This window comes from Rhineura floridana, chromosome 22 (assembly GCF_030035675.1).
Source record: "Rhineura floridana isolate rRhiFlo1 chromosome 22, rRhiFlo1.hap2, whole genome shotgun sequence".
Taxonomy (NCBI): domain Eukaryota; kingdom Metazoa; phylum Chordata; class Lepidosauria; order Squamata; family Rhineuridae; genus Rhineura; species Rhineura floridana.
This window is the reverse complement of record NC_084501.1, coordinates 2653553-2670592: the sequence shown is the minus strand read 5'-3', so window position 1 is coordinate 2670592 and position 17040 is coordinate 2653553. Positions and strand designations below refer to the sequence as shown.

At 43.6% G+C, this 17040-nt stretch overlaps 1 protein-coding gene across 1 annotated transcript in view; it reads right to left on the bottom strand.

The window, feature by feature from the left end:
• The window catches only part of ARHGEF2 (Rho/Rac guanine nucleotide exchange factor 2), a 152766-nt gene extending 145916 nt beyond the window's left edge, over positions 1-6850 (bottom strand). The window contains exon 1 of the mRNA XM_061606837.1: positions 6561-6850. Coding sequence (XP_061462821.1) covers positions 6561-6838 — 278 coding nt within the window. The 5' untranslated portion in view covers positions 6839-6850. The remainder of the gene's footprint in view (positions 1-6560) is intronic.
• Positions 6851-17040: the final 10190 nt, after the last annotated feature.

Genomic DNA, 17040 nt, shown 5'->3' with positions numbered 1-17040 from the left:
AGGGTATCAATGGCTGCTAGACATGGTGACTATGTTCTGCCCCCTGTATTAGAATCCCAGTTGCTGGAGAACCCATGCAGGGAGCATACTCTTGTCCTAATGTCCTGCTTGCAGCAGGTTACCCTTTGGGGCATCTGGTTGCCCACTGTGAGAACAGGATGCTGGACTAGGTGGCCCACTAGCCTGATCCAGCCAGTTCTTCTGATGTTTTCAGATGGAAGTAAAGAAAGCCAGACTAGGTGCCTCTATTCAAAGTTCAAAACGTAGACTGCTATTGATCACTCACCCTTATACAGCATGCAGGTTCACACACAGATTCCACCCCTCACCTCGGGCTTTTTATTGACATACAGATGGACTGCTTATAGATCCCATATACAATGTGGGCACAGACTTGCTTAGTCCCTGAACAAGCGTTCAGTGCCAGGTCCTCAACAGGGGGAAGTCATTGCATCTGTGGATTTCTAGGACATTTGCATTCACAAGAACAACCTCCCAAAGTAACTATAATACACGCATTTACTTTGGCATATTGTGACAGGGGTGGCAAACTTTTTTCAGCCCAAGGGTCATGTTCCCTTGTGGAGAACCTTCCAGGGGCTGCATGCCAGCGGTGGGCAGGGCCAGATGCAAAAGCGGGCAGAGAAACCCATGCGATTCTTTCCTTTGCACCGTAGGCTGCATTCCATTCGAGGGTTTTACATGCACACACACACCTCCATCCTGGCAAGCAAGAGGCAGATCACAGTTCAAGGGCACATCCCAGCCATGCAAAGGCACTTGAGGAGAGTGAGCAGAGCCAGTCAGGGGCAGTCCCCAGAGCAGGACAGAGAGGGGTCTGGAGGGATGCATTTGGCTCCAAGGCCCGTGGTCTCTCAGGCCTGCTTTATGATGTTGAGTTCAAACGGCTTCCAAATTTTACAGCAGCTTTGAGTATTCCCTTGGCATATGCTGGGTAGCTGGAGAAATGAACATCAGTGAGCATGTGCAGAGAATCTGGTGCTCGTTGCTGCAGGCTGTGCAATTAGATTGTCTGGTGCAGCAAACCATCCCCCCCCAAAGACGCACCAAAAAGTGTGGGATAACAATTCTTTGATGCAACGTCATCTTATAACCACTCCAGAGATCAGAACAAAAGCTCGATATATAGCCCAACATTGTTTAACCACCCTGGAAACTGCCCTGGAAACTTCTAGATGAATGCTCAACAAACAGGTAATCTGGAAGCAGCCCTTCTGTGGTCTGAGAAAAAATGGAAGGATCGCAAAGAAAATACAGAATGACAATGACTGAATGACAGCATCGTATGAACACCCCACAGCAATTCCACATTAAATGTCTTGGGTAAAAGCAGCCATAGGGTGCTTCCAGATTATCTATTTATTGCACACCCATCCCAATTCCTTTGCAAAGAGGTCAGATGATGTTGCTTCAAAGAAGTGTTATCCTACTGTACACTTTCCAGGGCACTGTCCCATCACTTTCCTTATCACAAAAAAATGAATCTTTTGGGAAGTGGGTTTGTTGTGCAAGACCTCCCAAGCAAATATAATTGGGCAACTTGAATGTCATTGAATCCCACCCGAAAATAGTGACCATCTGGGGGTGCCCCTAGTCTTCATGAGCACGTACGAAAACATACGTGCACTGGTTCCGAGATGCATCTGAGATCCACTCAGAGATGTGAGGTGGCATTCAACTAACTTTTACTTGCAGAAGCCCCACTGAAATCAATGGACCGAAGTTAGCTATGGCCATTAATTTCAGTGGGTCTACTGTGAGTAAAATTTAAGTGAATACAACCGTTAACTTCCAGAGTCCCCAAGGAAGGTGTCTGAACCCTGAAGAATGCAATGTTTTAACAAGGCAAAATGGACAGTGGTTTTCCAGAGGCATGGATGGACCAGAAAATAGGAGCTCTCCTGGGTAAACAGAGGCAGGTGGAGCATTAGGCTAGAAGAGTGTGTGTGCATGAGTGTGTGTGTGTCTTTAACTGGAGTGCTGCCACATGGGTGGTTATTGTGGGATGGGTGCTCCTCGGGTATGCATTTTTTGCAGCATTCACACAACATCATTGGCATCAATATGCCAGCCTGTATCCCCCCCATTTAATCCATATTTACCCTTTCAGTTTTAAAAAACTGTAGCCAACAACCCATTTGCAATATCTGAATGACCCGTTTACAGTATTAGGCTGTCCTGTGGAGCACCCAGTAGAAGCATGAAATACACGCAGCCCTGCTTAGATTGCCTTTTCTCCCTGAATGAGGTCAGCCCCCAGCCTGGACACACATCTGGCATTGTATTCCAGTCAGCGTCAAGCCCCAGCACCACCCTTGCCCTAAATTTAGCCTCCCCACCCCAGCCAACCTAGCCACTTTCTATTTAGTCTGAAGGCTCACTGAACAAAGGCTATCCCAAATCATCCAGCACCCCCTCATGCATCCTCAGGTGGGAGACCAAGCACTGAACTTCGTTTCTGTCCAGATGTTCCTCCAGAAATATGGCAGGAGACCGTGATCTATTATGGGCAATATTTAGAGTTAAAAACGCATAGAGGCCATTTCAGTATACCTATAGTCTAACAATCACTTTAATACGTGAATAATATACCATCAGTTTTCATGCTACTCCAAACAGAATCCAAGATTCTGGTCTAAAAACAACCCACTTTCCTAACGTATTCTCTCATGGACGATAAGGCTATCAATGACTATTAACCCTGACGTATATGTTCCCCCTCCACTGTCAGAGACAGTATGCTTTTGAACACCAGTTGTTGGAAAGTGGTATATAAATAAACTATAATAATAATAAACTATAACAACAACAACATGGAACTAACCAGTTCACTGATGGAACCTCACTGGCTAAAATCTCCAGCAGGAACAATACAACCAATTTTCAACCCAGAAACCAATGCTTTGTCCAGCTACTATAAATCAGGAAGGGCTGTTTTCCAGGACAGACAGCTGAGAGGGAGAGATAAAGGGGGAACAAAACCAGTGGAGAATGATTGGGGGGGGAGGGGAAAGGGACACAGGACTTCAAAAATAGAAGCACTGTGTGGCAGGCAGAGCCCCAGCCCTTGCAGAATCCACGTCTTTAACAGACACTTAGGGAGGTGGGGGAGATATTCAGTTCAGTTCTCATTTAAGGCCAAATCTATCAAATGCACACTTTCCAAAACACAGGCATCCTTCAAAATTTGCATTTATCAGAATTTTGCAATGAGTTCTCCAACCAACCAATGTTTTAAAAAATGTATATATTAGAGGACAGTGTGCATAAATATGAATATATTAGTGGAAATAACACACAAAATGTTATTACTATATTACAGAGATGGGATCGGTTGGCCAGTGCCGGTCTGAAAGCATTCTGTCCACTTAACAGGCCAGAATCTATTCGAGTTTGTTCTTTGTCCATTAGCCACTGCTTTACTGATCTGCGTTATTTTATACTATTTTGAAAAGGAAATATTTTGCAAGGAAATATCAATAAATGAAAGAGAATATAAATACAATTTTTGTTCTCAATATCGATATTTTAGAGGCAGATCTTTTTTAAAAAAAATCAGTTTTCAAAGAAAGCTGCAGAAAATTGCTACTTGATCTGCAATGACAGAGAATAAGCAAATTAATCGAAGATTCAGTGCCAAATCAGTTGGAATTCTAGCATATTCCTACTTTACTAGGAGAAACTGTAAAAATTTGTAAATTAGCAAAATTTGTACTAAGATGCTGAAGAATTTTCATGAGGATTTTTAAAAAAAATATCACAAATTTCTGCAGAAATGTGGAGAATTTAAGAATGGAAAAATGAGAAACAGAGAGAACCGAAACTGGTAGCATCTTTCCATCCATGATGTAGTAGTTAAGGTGTTGGACTAGGACCTGGGAGACCAGGGTTCAAATCCCCACACAGCCCTGAAGCTCCCTGGGTGACCTTGGGCCAGTCACTGCCTCTCAGCCTCAGAGGAAGGCAATGGGAAACCCCCTCTGAATACCGCTTACCATGAAAACCCTCTTCATAGGGTCACCATAAGTCAGAATCGACTTGAAGGCAGGCCATTTCCATTTTTCCATCCCGACAGTCTCTAGAAGAATCACTTCCATGTGACCTGTTACTGAGCATTAATTCTAATTTGTTTGTAGAGGAGGCCATACAACGCTGCAACAAATAATCGTTAATAATTTCCAGTGCATTTTCCCATCACTTTTCTTATCACCAAAAGTCCATTTTTGTGGGTTTGCAGCACAAGAGCACCAAACCTACTTTAACTGCAGAACCTGAATTTGCCAGCATGCGAGTTAATCCCATCCGCAAAATAACAACAGTCTGAAAGAACCCCAACTGAGACCAAACGGTGCAGATTAGAACCTGATACACAGATGCTCCGATGCAGATTTTGCTCCAATTTTCCTAGGCAGCGAGGAGTTCAAAGCAACCTGTGTCAGGTGATGATCATTTCATTTGGAGGAGAAAGTACTGGGGGGGGGGGAGATCTTTGTAAGGAGCTGCTTAATCCATAGGCAGGATTATAGCAGCCTCTGATCCCCAGCAAGATTAGGGCAGACGCAGCTACTTCTTTCATGCCCCTTTCCTTGGCATCTCATGCAGGAAGGCTTCCTACACTTCTCCATGTTAAAAATACATGTTGCTTTTTCAGATTTGTGTTTCTCTCCATGAACGCTCTTCTCCTCACTGCCTCCTTCCTTTCCCCCCCTCCCTCCCACCCACCTTTTGTCTGACACTCAAGAAGCCTCCACACTCTTCACCCCCCTTCCCCTTCCACTGCCTGGACTGGCCTCCTCCTCTGAACCTTTACCGGGCTTCTTTTCAAGAACTTGGAACTCATCTGCCCTCCCTGCCCATCTGCCTTACTCATGCTTTGCTTTAATCTTCCGTGCTCAGTTTAAACAAGTTCCTTTCTTTCTCTGCCCAGCCATTATTTATTATATATCCTGTCCTTCCTCCCAAGGAGTCCAGAGTGGCAAACACAGAAATGATAAATGCAATGCAATTAACATTTTTTAAAACATATTTAAAACATTTAAGAACAATTAAAAACATGTAAAACAATGGTTTTGCAGCCTTCGCCAACCTGGTGCCCTCCGGATGTTATTGTACTGCAACTCCCATCAGCCCCAACCAGTGCACTATTGTATTACTACACAACGATGGATAATTGTGCAAATTAACTAGCTTTTTAAAAAATAAATGAAAAACGATTTATATAATAAAACTGGACAAAGTATCTCTGAACATCTGTCATTCATTTGTGAAAGGAGCCAGCTTTCTTATATTTAAAAATGTCCAACAAGCATGTACAGATTGCCTCTTTTTCTAAAAACACAGCTTTTCTTTTTAAAAAAAAACACCAAATGGACACACGAGCAGAGTGCTAATAAGCGCTTGCCGATTACCATCCCTTGGCACAGGTCTAAGCATATCTTGAAAACACACCTTTCTTCTCCCCCACACCCCCGACTCTTTGCTAACATTTGGCCAAGCTGGTAAAATTCAGCCTGTGCAGTGAAATTCTGACTTGCCGACCACCTTTGGTATCCCTTCCTCTGCACACCTCAGCCAGTTTTTAGAGCCAGCAGCTGAGCTTGGAAAAGATATCAATATATCATAATAAGGAAGGGGCTGTCTCAGTGCATGTGCAGAGTGTAGGTCCTGCAGCAACATGCCTTGGGGGTTTTCTCAGGACAAGATCTGTGGCTGCCTAAGGTTTGAGGGGGAGAGGGAGAAACTGTCATTTGATGCTCTGCCTCAGGCAGCAAAGCAGCCAATGGCAACAAGGTGCAGGCAGGCAGGCAGGCAGTAGGGGAGCTGACCAGCGAAAGGACCCAGCAGTGGCGACCAAAAGGGTGGCAGGCATATGTTTGAACTACACCTCCCATCATCCCTGACCATTGGTCATGCTGGCTGGGGCTGATGGGAATTGTAGTCCAAAACCATTTGGGAAATGTTTGGGAAGTCTGGTACAAATAATACATTTATCCCCGTTGGATAGGGGGAAACAGATTCAAACAGGAAACATCTTGATCCCTACTCTGTCCGTTATATATCACCCTTGTGAATAAGTCCACACAAGTTGCTAGCCCTCAGCCCACATTGTTGTTGTTGTTATGTGCCTTTAAGTCAGTTATGACTTACGGCAACCCTATGAATCAGCGACCTCCAACAGCATCTGTCGTGAACCACCCTGTTCAGATCTTGTAAGTTCAGGTCTGTGGCTTCCTTTATGGAGTCAATCCATCTCTTGTTTGGCCTTCCTCTTTTTCTACTCCCTTCTGTTTTCCCCAGCATTATTGTATTTTCTAGTGAATCATGTCTTCTCGTTATGTGTCTAAAGTCTGATAACCTCAGTTTCATCATTTTAGCTTCTAGTGACAGTTCTCCCCACCTACATGTATGTTAATCACTTGTGGCAAAGAAAGGAGGCGCAACTCTCCTTCCTCTGTTTGACCACCCAGAGACAAATTCCCATTTATCACCACGAACAAACAGATGAATGGCTAAGTATATCTATAATTATTATTATTTACCTTCGCTGATCAAAACCCAGGTCATCTTCAAGCACTTTCCCTGGCTCCCAGCTGTGCCTTCGGAAGGAGTCGTAGGCATCCGCAGAAACGCTAAGGACGCCCAGCTTGCGCATGGGCACACCCAAGAATTGGCCTTCATCCTCCTCTTCCTCTTCCATTGCCCCCCAGTCTCCTGCAGCAGGCTCCACAGCTGATAAGCAACGGCGCTTCTGGACCAGCAAAGGGGGAGGTGTGCATTCACAGGGGCTCAGGATATGCTCAGAGGTAGAACCATTCATTTCCCAGGGAGGCTGTAGACCCAAAAGACAGAAAAGTTTTTTGGCAAGAAAAGGGGTGTGGAGAAAGATGAGGCTGATGTTTTTTTTTAAAAAAAAACATGGTAAAACTTGCAACAAATATCACATAATTTTACTACCCTTGAATGTATATTATTATTTTTAAAAAACCCCACTCATTAGAGTTGTGTGCCCCCGTTTTCAGAAGAGAGAGGTGGAGATGCACTGGAACCGGCAGACCAGTGAGTGTGTTTCTACCCAAAGTTAGATATTTTTATTTATTTCAGGCCCCAAGTGAATAAAAATATCTAACTTTGGGTAGAAACACACTCACTGGTCTGCCGGTTCCAGTGCATCTCCACCTCTCTCTTCTGAAAACGGGGGCACACAACTCTAATGAGTGGGGTTTTTTTAAAAAAAAAAATCACCTTGAAGATATTTCACAACTGATTGGCAGATCAACCCGTTCCCCCTCCAGGTGTGACCAATGGAAACGCTTTGTTCTGGTGACTAGTGTGTTCACAGCCTTGAGCCTCTGTCAAGACCCTAATCAGTGCAGTCTCAATACATGGAGGTGGAGGGGACAGGATCGTGCCTGCTGGCCCTACCCATGACAGACCTCCCACATCAATTGGCACTGTTCGGAAAGCCCGATCAACATGCAGAAGCAGGAACAGCGGGTGTGGGCACAGCCCCAGTCTGCACCTCCTTGTCTGAAGAGGGTTTTACTCACCTTTGCGCAGGCCTGCCTTGGGTATAATTAATGGATCTGCAATGTGGAAGGTAATTTCTAGATGGGCACAGAAACCCAACTGGGGTGGGGAACCTGAGGCCCAGCCCAGGGACCAGATGACCTCTCTATCTGGCCCTCAGACCTCTCCTCAAGTCCTTTTGCCTGGCTGGCAGCAACCTCTCCTTGCCCATGATCTCTGTGCTCACTAAAAGCTATGTGGTGTTATTCTAAACCTATTTAAACTGCCTCCGTTTCCCAAAGAATCCAGCTAAAGAAGTCAACGTTCACATTTATTTGTGAACATTTATCAGCTACAGCCTCACCAGGATTACAATTCTGAAGTTTCCTTGGTAGGGGAATGGAGAAGCCATTATCTGTTGGGGAACGTGTGCCTTCTCTCTCAAAGGAACCCGAGAATTGAAAACCAGGGCTAGGGGACTTTTTCCCCCCATTGAGGGCCGCATTCTTGGGGGGGGGTAATACATCTGGGGCTGCAGTATCAGTGGCAGTATGTCTCTGAATACCAGTTGCTGGGAAGTGGGGAGAGCGATGCTCTGCACCTTGCGGGCTTCAGAGGCATCCAGTTGGCCACTGTGAGGACAGGATGCTGGACTAGATGTGCTCCCTCTGGGCTGATCCAGCAGTAGGCTCTTCCAAAGTTCTTATTCCAGCACTTGGTGAGGCTGAAGGTGGGGCGGGCAGGGCCCTCATTTCTCTTTCTCTCTCTGCCCACCCCCCATTTTAACCCTTCTTGCCGCTTGCCTGAAATTAGGCCGAGAGCTTCCCACAGCTACGGTTATCCACCCCTGTTGTAAATGGAGCTTTTCAACAATCTCAGAGAGAGAACGAGATGCCTTTGCAGCACTATCATTCTTAAAGCTCTCGGTTTTTAAAATTCCCCAGGCGAGAACAATTCCTACACCAGTCATCAAGCGGCCTGCACCTCACATACATGGTGGACATTGGCCATTCAGGCTGGCCTTATAATTGCCAGACAGCCCTTACTCAAGTCAAGCTGGTGAAGCTAGAGTTGCTACCTTTTCCTTCAAAATATAAAATATTAATATGCCTCCATCAAGGAACCCTTATTTATTTTTTGACTGGTGTACTCTGGCACACCAAAAAAAGGAGGGGTTAGAAAAAGAGTGAAAATGAGGAGGTTTTTAGCTTTAAGTGTTCCCCCTCCACTGCTGCCTTAGTTACTTATTAAACTTGGAAGACTTTTAGCAAAAGTAGAGTCTGTCTCTAAAGGCAGACGCCCGAGTGTCTGGATGGGCAGACACGGCTAACTGCAAAGAGCCTCTGTACTGTTTGTGTAAGATTCATGGGGGTGGCGTTTGCAGGAGATAGGCCATGGAAACAAGCTACCAATTTAGATGGCATCCTCAGATACATCAGAGGGGTAACACTGCAGGTGGGGGAATGGCCCAGATTAGGTTGAAGCAAGCTGCAGGTTCAAGCACACAGCACCCTGGGTGCACCCAGTGGGACCCAATGGTGATGACTGAATTGTGTCATCATCATCGTCGTTGTCCCCCCCCCCGCTTTTGAAAAAAGATGTGGGGATCAGGAGCTGTCATTTATTTTCCCACAATGCCCTGGATTGACATTATATTAGGGGAATTGTGGGAAACTGCAGTGATGGCTTCCAGGCCCAACTTCCTAGTGATGCTGTCACAAAAGCAGGAAGAGGCTCACCAGTATAGAAGGACCTACCTCTGGGGGTCATCATCTTTTTTAGACCCATAGCTACACTGGGATTTTTAAGTAAGTGCCATGGGTGCTCACCATGTCACTTCTCTCCCTACTCCCCCCCCCAAAGAAAAAAAAGAGAGAGAAACACACACACACTTCACTTTCCCAAGAGATCTGGGTATAAGTCAGATCCAGTAGAATTAAACTGAGCCTTGAAAAGTGCCCAGAACTGAAAGAGGAACTGGGAAAGAATGTCACTCTTCCAGCTTGCTCCTTCAGCTCTATGAACTTCTCAAGGGAGAAAAGTAACCATCTTCACCTCCTCATGACCACCAAAGGGGCAGTAAATTGCGAGAGGGGGCTCAGTTGTTTCACAGGCACCAGTGAAAGACCTCAACTGCACAGTTATGCTCCTGGGCACCACACTGGCGACCTCTGGCCTACATCAAACCTGGAGCTGGCTCCCATACAAGTGAGAGAGTGACGCTTACATCCTCACCATGCACCACTATCGCTTTCTTACTGATGTATATAGCGCCATCAGAAGAAGAGCATAGGAAGCTGCCTTATTTATTTATTTATTACATTTATATACCGCCTCATAGCTGAAGCTCTCTGGGCGGTTTACGACAATTAAGAACATTAAAAACAAGTATACAAATTTAAACCATACCAAATTAAAACCCATAAAAACCAATAGGCAAGATAAAACACATGCTACTCAAATACTGTTAAAATGCCTGGGAGAAGAGGTAAGTCTTGACCTGGCGCCGAAAAGATAACAGTGTTGGCGCCAACCGCACCTCGTCAAAACATGATTCCATAATTTGGGGGCCACCACTGAGAAGGCCCTCTCCCTTGTTGCCATCCTCCCAGCTTCCCTTGGAGCAGGCACTCGGAGGAGGACCTTGGATGTTGAACGTAGTGGGTTTGTGTTGGGAGAGGTGTTCCATCAGGTATTGTGGTCCCAAGCCATGTAAGGCTTTATAGGTTAAAACCAGCACCTTGAATCGGGCTCAGAAACATACAGGCAGCCTTAGTCAGACCATTAGTCCATTTATCTCAGTATTGTTTGCTCTCCAGGATTTCAGACAGGGATCTTTCCCAGCCCTACCTGGAGATGCCAGGGACTGAACCTGCAACCTTCTGCATGCAAGAAGGTGCTCTACCACTGACCTATAATCTTTCCTCATACAGTAGGGCCCTGCTTTACAGCACTTCGCTAATACAGTGGTCTCCGTTAGACACAATTAGACTAAAGCCCCACTCATATGGCGCTTGTTCCACTTTTAGGGCGGTTTTCAGGCATCGTGCGCCATTCTATTCAATGAGTTCTGCTTTACAGCGGTTTTCGCTTTACAGCGGGGATCCGGAACATAACCCGCCGTATGAGTATGGCCCTACTGTACATTCATCTCATCAGTCAGTCCCTGATATTCTGTCAAACCAGCGTGACTAAAATACAGAATCCCAAATAAGACTATCCAAATGAAGAGGCAGATGGGAGTTGTAGTCTGAAACACCTGGAGGGCACAAGTTGGGTAAGACTGCCCTAGAACTAACAGAGCAGCAATGGAATGATCTTGGAGCCATCGTCAGAGCCTCTAACACTCTCCCCTCCCTCCAGGAACCAGATTCCTGAAGGCCTGACATTCTCACAGGTAGACCCATAACTGAAGTTATGAAGATATTTATTCCTGTAAGCACCCATCTCTAAATGACTGAGCTTTAAAAACAAAATGATGTAAGAAAAGCTGAATCTTAGTACCAGTTGCGAGTTTTGCAAACTAAACAACTTTGTAAAATTTATGCCCTTTTGCATAATCCTGCAAATTAATTTTCTGTTTTGCATAAGAAATTTTGGAGGTTCCCCAAATCTGTAGCCTGAGCATGGTGCATTAATCCTCAAATGGATCACGAGCATATATTCAAAACCCAGCGCCACCATTTTGTTCAACAGTTTTGTTTCTGGCATAGCTGGATAGGGCTGATGGAAGCTGCAGCCCAAAACATCTGGAAGATACAAGGCTGACATAGATAGATCAACCTACATCAAGACATATTTGATTATGAATCTTTTTAATAAGCTCTTCATTCGTCCTCAACTAGGATATTCCTTTTGGTAGATTGGGAAAACTTGGTTCCTAGAGACTAAGCTCTAAATTACATGTAAAACAAGAGTTTCAGTGGGGTCAATGACAGTTTTGGGAGGTATTACCAGGGAAATGGCAAACATTCTTCTCCCAGGCATTTTAGCATGTGTTTTTAAAATGTTTTTTTAAAAATGTGTTTTTAAATTTGTATATTTGTTTTTAATGTTTTTAATCGCTGTAAACCGCCCAGAGAGCTTTGGCTATGGGGCAGTATATAAATGTAATAAATAAATAATAAATAAACAGGGAAAGGGTTAGACTGCAATCCAATATGCATTTACCTGGGAGTAAGTCCCATTGAACCCAACAGAGCTTACTTCTGAGTAGACATGGACTGGACTGCACCCTTAATCTCCCCCCCACTGGTACTATCCCAATTCAAACTGGGGGCCCACTGTGGCTGCTTTTTTTTTAATGAATCTCCTGACTGTTTAGCTTGGCCCAACATTTAGGCAGAAGTGTAAAAAACAAAGCACTGCTCTTAACTGGACCCAAAATATTTTAGTAACTAAACTTTATGAAGCCAGGCAAGAAATAGGCTTCATACTTTTAGCCTTCATCTAAGCAACACAGTGGTTGAGGAACTTTTGGCCCTCCAGATGTTGCTGAACGACAACTCCCATCAGTGCTAACAAGTATGGCCAGTGGGCAGGGATGATGGGAGTTGTCGTTTAGCAATATCCGGAGGGCCAAAGATTCCCCCCACCGGATTTAATATAAGAAGAGCCTGCTGGATTAGGCCAATGGTCCATCTAGTCCAGCATCCTGTTCTCACAGTGGCCAGCCAAATGCCTATGGAAAGCCACAAGGGGGACCTGAGTGCAAGAGCAGCACTCTCTCCTCCTACAGTTTCCAGCAACTGCAATTCAAAGCATACTGCCTCTGAGCATGGAGGAGGAGTATTTCTCCACCTGGGGAGTTGGCTTTTTGTGGACGGTTTTTTGTGGGGTTGTTTGTGGGTTTTTTTGGTAGAGCAGGTTGTTAGGAAAAAAACATATTTTCTTAACCCAGCCATAGCACCAAATCTGTGCACTGCAGAGGTGCCATCATAAAGCCCTGCTCAAACATTCCTTTGGCTTTGATCTTGCTCTTAAAAGGCTTTTTAATGCAGCTGGGGTCAGATGGGATCATGGCATTGGAGGCAGAGTGTCTTCATTTGAGTGCACTGGCATGTGGGGGTGGTGGGGGGGGGATGGAGGTAGTGTCCAAGGCAAATCCTTCTGGGTTGCTCCAGAAGTTGCAAACTTCCCAACAAGGAAAACCATGCAAGCCAATCACATGCATAGATTGCACATTACTTTACACTTTCCTTTGTAATTAAAGGTATTCCTAGGCCACAATTTAGGGCACAGTTCTCACAAGGTGGTGTGCACAACCAAAACAGGATTCATTAAGACATACTAATACCAAATTATAAAACAAAAATGATTAAAGATAGAAGCTTAGAAACGCAGGCCTCAACCACACCATGAAATTTTTCATAAAAGGACAGCTCAGTGTCTCAAGCAACCAGCAACACAAAACACAGTAATTAGGGGAAAGCAGCTCAGAAAACATAAACATTTCTGTCCTGCGTTGTAGGGGCCATATAGGGTTCAGTTGGAAGGAAGTTGTATAAACTGTAGGACCATCACCAAGGGGTGCCCTGTTTGTGGGCATATGACCAGGGAACCAGTTGTAGCTGGTTTTAACATACAAGTAGGACCATCTGAGTGATCCTTTACATTATCCTTTAGATAACCTGGCCCCAAACCATCTAGAGCTGTATGGGTTAACACTAATACTTTGCGGAAACGCCTGGAAAGCAGCCAATGCAAAACTGGTGTTATTTATTCCTACTTTCTAGACCCTATGAACATCTAGGCAGCCACATGTTGCACCCATTGAAGATTCTGAACCGCCTTCAAGAACAACTGCTTTACAGTAGTCAAGCACAGATGTAACTAACTCATGAGCAACCAACGCTAGACCTCACTGACCTATATAGAGTTGCAGCTGGCATACCAAGATGGTCAAAGGCATTCCTGGAAACCTGCAATTCAACAGATAGCAACAAATCCAGGAGAATCCCAAGCAGTGAACTTGGTCTTTCTGAGGGAGCGCAAGTCCGTCTAGGGTTGGTTGAATGAATGAATGAAACTTTATTTTTACCCCGCCCTTTTTCCAAACTGGAACTCAGGGCGGCTTACAGATAAAACTACATGTAGTTAAAAGCATACAAAAACATACAATTAAAATACAATTAAACACTATACACAACCTTAAAACCATGAAACAGGCACTTAAAATACTTAAAAACAATTTAAAATAATACAAACAATGGCATAAAACAATAAAACAAACCTTGTAGAGCCCAATCCTAAACATCTTCCATCCAGATTGGCCGCTCCATTTGAGGCAGAACAAAATGAGCTGCTGCCTGCAAACAGAGTTTCCAGTCCTTGAGGCTTTGGAGAGAAGTGAGGATAATGCCTGGCAATGTCAGGATCATCAAACATCTGAGGTTGTCTCATGCCAAGTCACACCACTGGTTTGTCTTGCTCCATACTATCTAGTCTAAGTGGTGGCCGCCCCTCTCTGCAATCTCAAGTAAGCTTCTTTCCCACCCCTGCTAGCAGAAATTATTTTGACTAGAGAGGCCAAGAACTGAACCAGGGACACTCTGCATGCAAAGCATATATTACCAGGGCCAGCTCTACCATTCAGCAAAGTGAGGCAACCACCTCAAGTAGCAGATGTTGACAGCAGCATCCCCCTAGCCACTCCTCTCTCTTGGAGAACAGAGCTATGCATGCCACGCGGCCTATCCTGGGGAACCCTAAACTAGCTTGCTGCCTCAGACGCAGGTGCAGACTGGCCGTTGAATCTTACTTTGATGAGAACACTTGTTCCTCTCCCCTCATCCCAAATGGATCACCTCATGCCACTTAAGCATTATTCACAGAGGATAAGGCTATCAAAGGCTACTATTCATGGAGGATAAGGCTATCAAAGGTTACCAGCCATGATGGCTGTGCTTTACCTCCACAGTGGGAGACGGTATGTTTCTGAATCCCAGTTGCTGGAAACCACAGGAGGGGAGAGTGATCTTCCTTGTGGGCTTCCCATAATGGGCATGTGGTTGGCCAACGTGAGGCTGGACTAGATGGGCCTTCCTTAGCCTGATCCAGCAGGCTCTTCTTACGTTCTTAGACACATGTACTTCATTAACAGGAAAGCTCTTAATGCTTTCCTCTTCTCCCAGGCATTTTAGCATGTGTTTTTAAATTGTTTTAATTTTTTTAATTGTGTTTTAAATTGTTTTTAAAAGATGTGTTTTTAAATTTGTATATTTGTTTTAATGTTTTTAGTTACTGTAAACCACCCAGAGAGCTTCAGCTATGGGGCTGTATTTAAATACAATATATAAATACAATAAATAAATAAATAAACCAACGGTGCCAGCTTTAAAATGTGGGAAACGCACTTTCAGCTCCAGTCTGCTACCTGGCAAATGGAATAGCTCCCAAGGAATATAGATTTAAGGGCCAAACTACTTAGGATGCTCAGTCACATGTAGGGTTTTTTTCCCTGGCATTTTTAGAATTGCAGTCTTAGAGGTGGTGTTGCCACAAAAAGTCAACAAGAGTGTATGTGTGTGTGGGGGGGGGAGTTCTTGACATTTTTCTCTCTGGCAATTTTCTACTAAAAAAGCCCTTGCAGTGTTTGATTAGGCCCTGGAAAACCCATACTCAGCCATGAAGCTCACTGGGTGACCTCCGGCCAGTCACAGCCTCTTAGCCTAACCTACCTCACAGGATTGTTCTGAGGATAAAATGAGGAGGGGGGTAGCTATGCACATCACCTTGAGCTCCTTGGAGGAGAGTTGGGACACAAATACAATACTAAATAAAAGCCATTTCTTCACTGCATCGCCCCCCACCACAAGCAAATGAAATTGGTACTCTGATTTGTTGTATTCAACTAACTTTTACTCAGAGTAGACCCATTGAATTTCATGGCTATGACTAACTTAGGTCCATTAATTTCACTAGGTCTACTCTGAGTAAAAGTTAGTTGAATACAATCCAATATGTTGAATCCACTGAACCAGACATTTTTTGGGAACTCAAAAACTTGTATCTTAAGTAAAGAAATAATTGTGGAATAAAAGCTTATTTCTTTTACATTTACCACCAACCAGGATTCAGCCCCAGAGCCTTCAATACCAGGGCTCATCCCTTGGAATTTGTAATAAAATACCTCTGAGCATGTGCAGAGTGCTTTTCCTTCACCACTGAATTATCACAAATGGTGTTGCAACGTTGAGTTGATTAATCTGTACGTTTCATCAGTTAAAAACATTTGAACAAACCTCCCCCCATATTAACTGGGCAGCTGACTTTTAAAATACAAACACTGCAGATGCTGGCACTCTTTTTTTTTTTTTTCAATAATTTTTATTCAGATTTTCATAAAACATACAAGACAAAATCATAAAACATTCAAAGACAAAAAACAAAATCAAAAATAGTTAAACAAAAAGAAAAAAAGAAAAAAAAAACAAAAATAAAAAATAAAGAGTAAAATATTGACTTCCCATTTGTCAAAGATCAAATCAGTTATAAGTCTATAATATATAACAATCCTGTCTCTTAAGTCATATTATAAAATCACTTTCCTCCAGTAGTTATCTTACTTAATCATCAAATCTCATAAACATTACTTTATTCTTTCCACAAAAAGTCAAAGAGAGGTTTCAATTCTTTAAGAAATATATCTATCAATTTTTTTTTCCAGATAAGCATATCGATTAATCCATCTCATTACTAATTATGATAATCTTATTGTCATAACCATAGTCAAAATAAACATTTCAATTAATCCATCACATCAGAATCTGTTAGGTTCAATAATTTCAGTAGCCATTGTTCTATTATCTCTATTAGTTCCATTTTCCATCTTCCATCTTCAGTAGTCTTGTTAAGTCCAGTAATTTCAATATCCAGTCTTCCATTATCAGTATTCCATAATAATCTTGCTGTCAAAGCCATAGTCATATAGTAAGAGTCTGATGGGAATTACCTCTATCCCAAATATTTTCTTGCCATCCATTCTGAATAGGTTGCTGAAATACTGCTGTAAAATCATATCTCTGTTCTTTTTTTCAAAATGCACTGGGTCATCTCTTAAAAGTTTTTCCATTGTCACATGGCTGCAGTTAATTCCATAGATTTTCTCTATATTAGGCTCCATCACATCATTCCAGTCCAGAAGATTATCCATGCCATTGATAACTTTATCTCTAGAATCTTCATTCATTTCTTCAGAGATAACATTGAGTTCCAAACAATAGATTTTATTTCTAAAGTCCATAGACTCCAAATCTTGTTCCTGTTCCACGTTGGTTCCAATCTCCGGGATCTCCTCTCTCACAGGGACCCCTATTCCAGTCTCCAGGGTCTCCTCTCTCACAGGGACCCCTGTTCCAATCTCCGGGGTCTCCTCTCTCACAGGGACCCCTTCCAGGGTCACCTCTCTCACAGGGACCCTTATATCTTTAATCTCCTGCTTCATTTTACTCAATTCAATTTTCGTTATCTCAATCTCATCCATTATTTTCTGAAACATAGTTATTTCCAGAT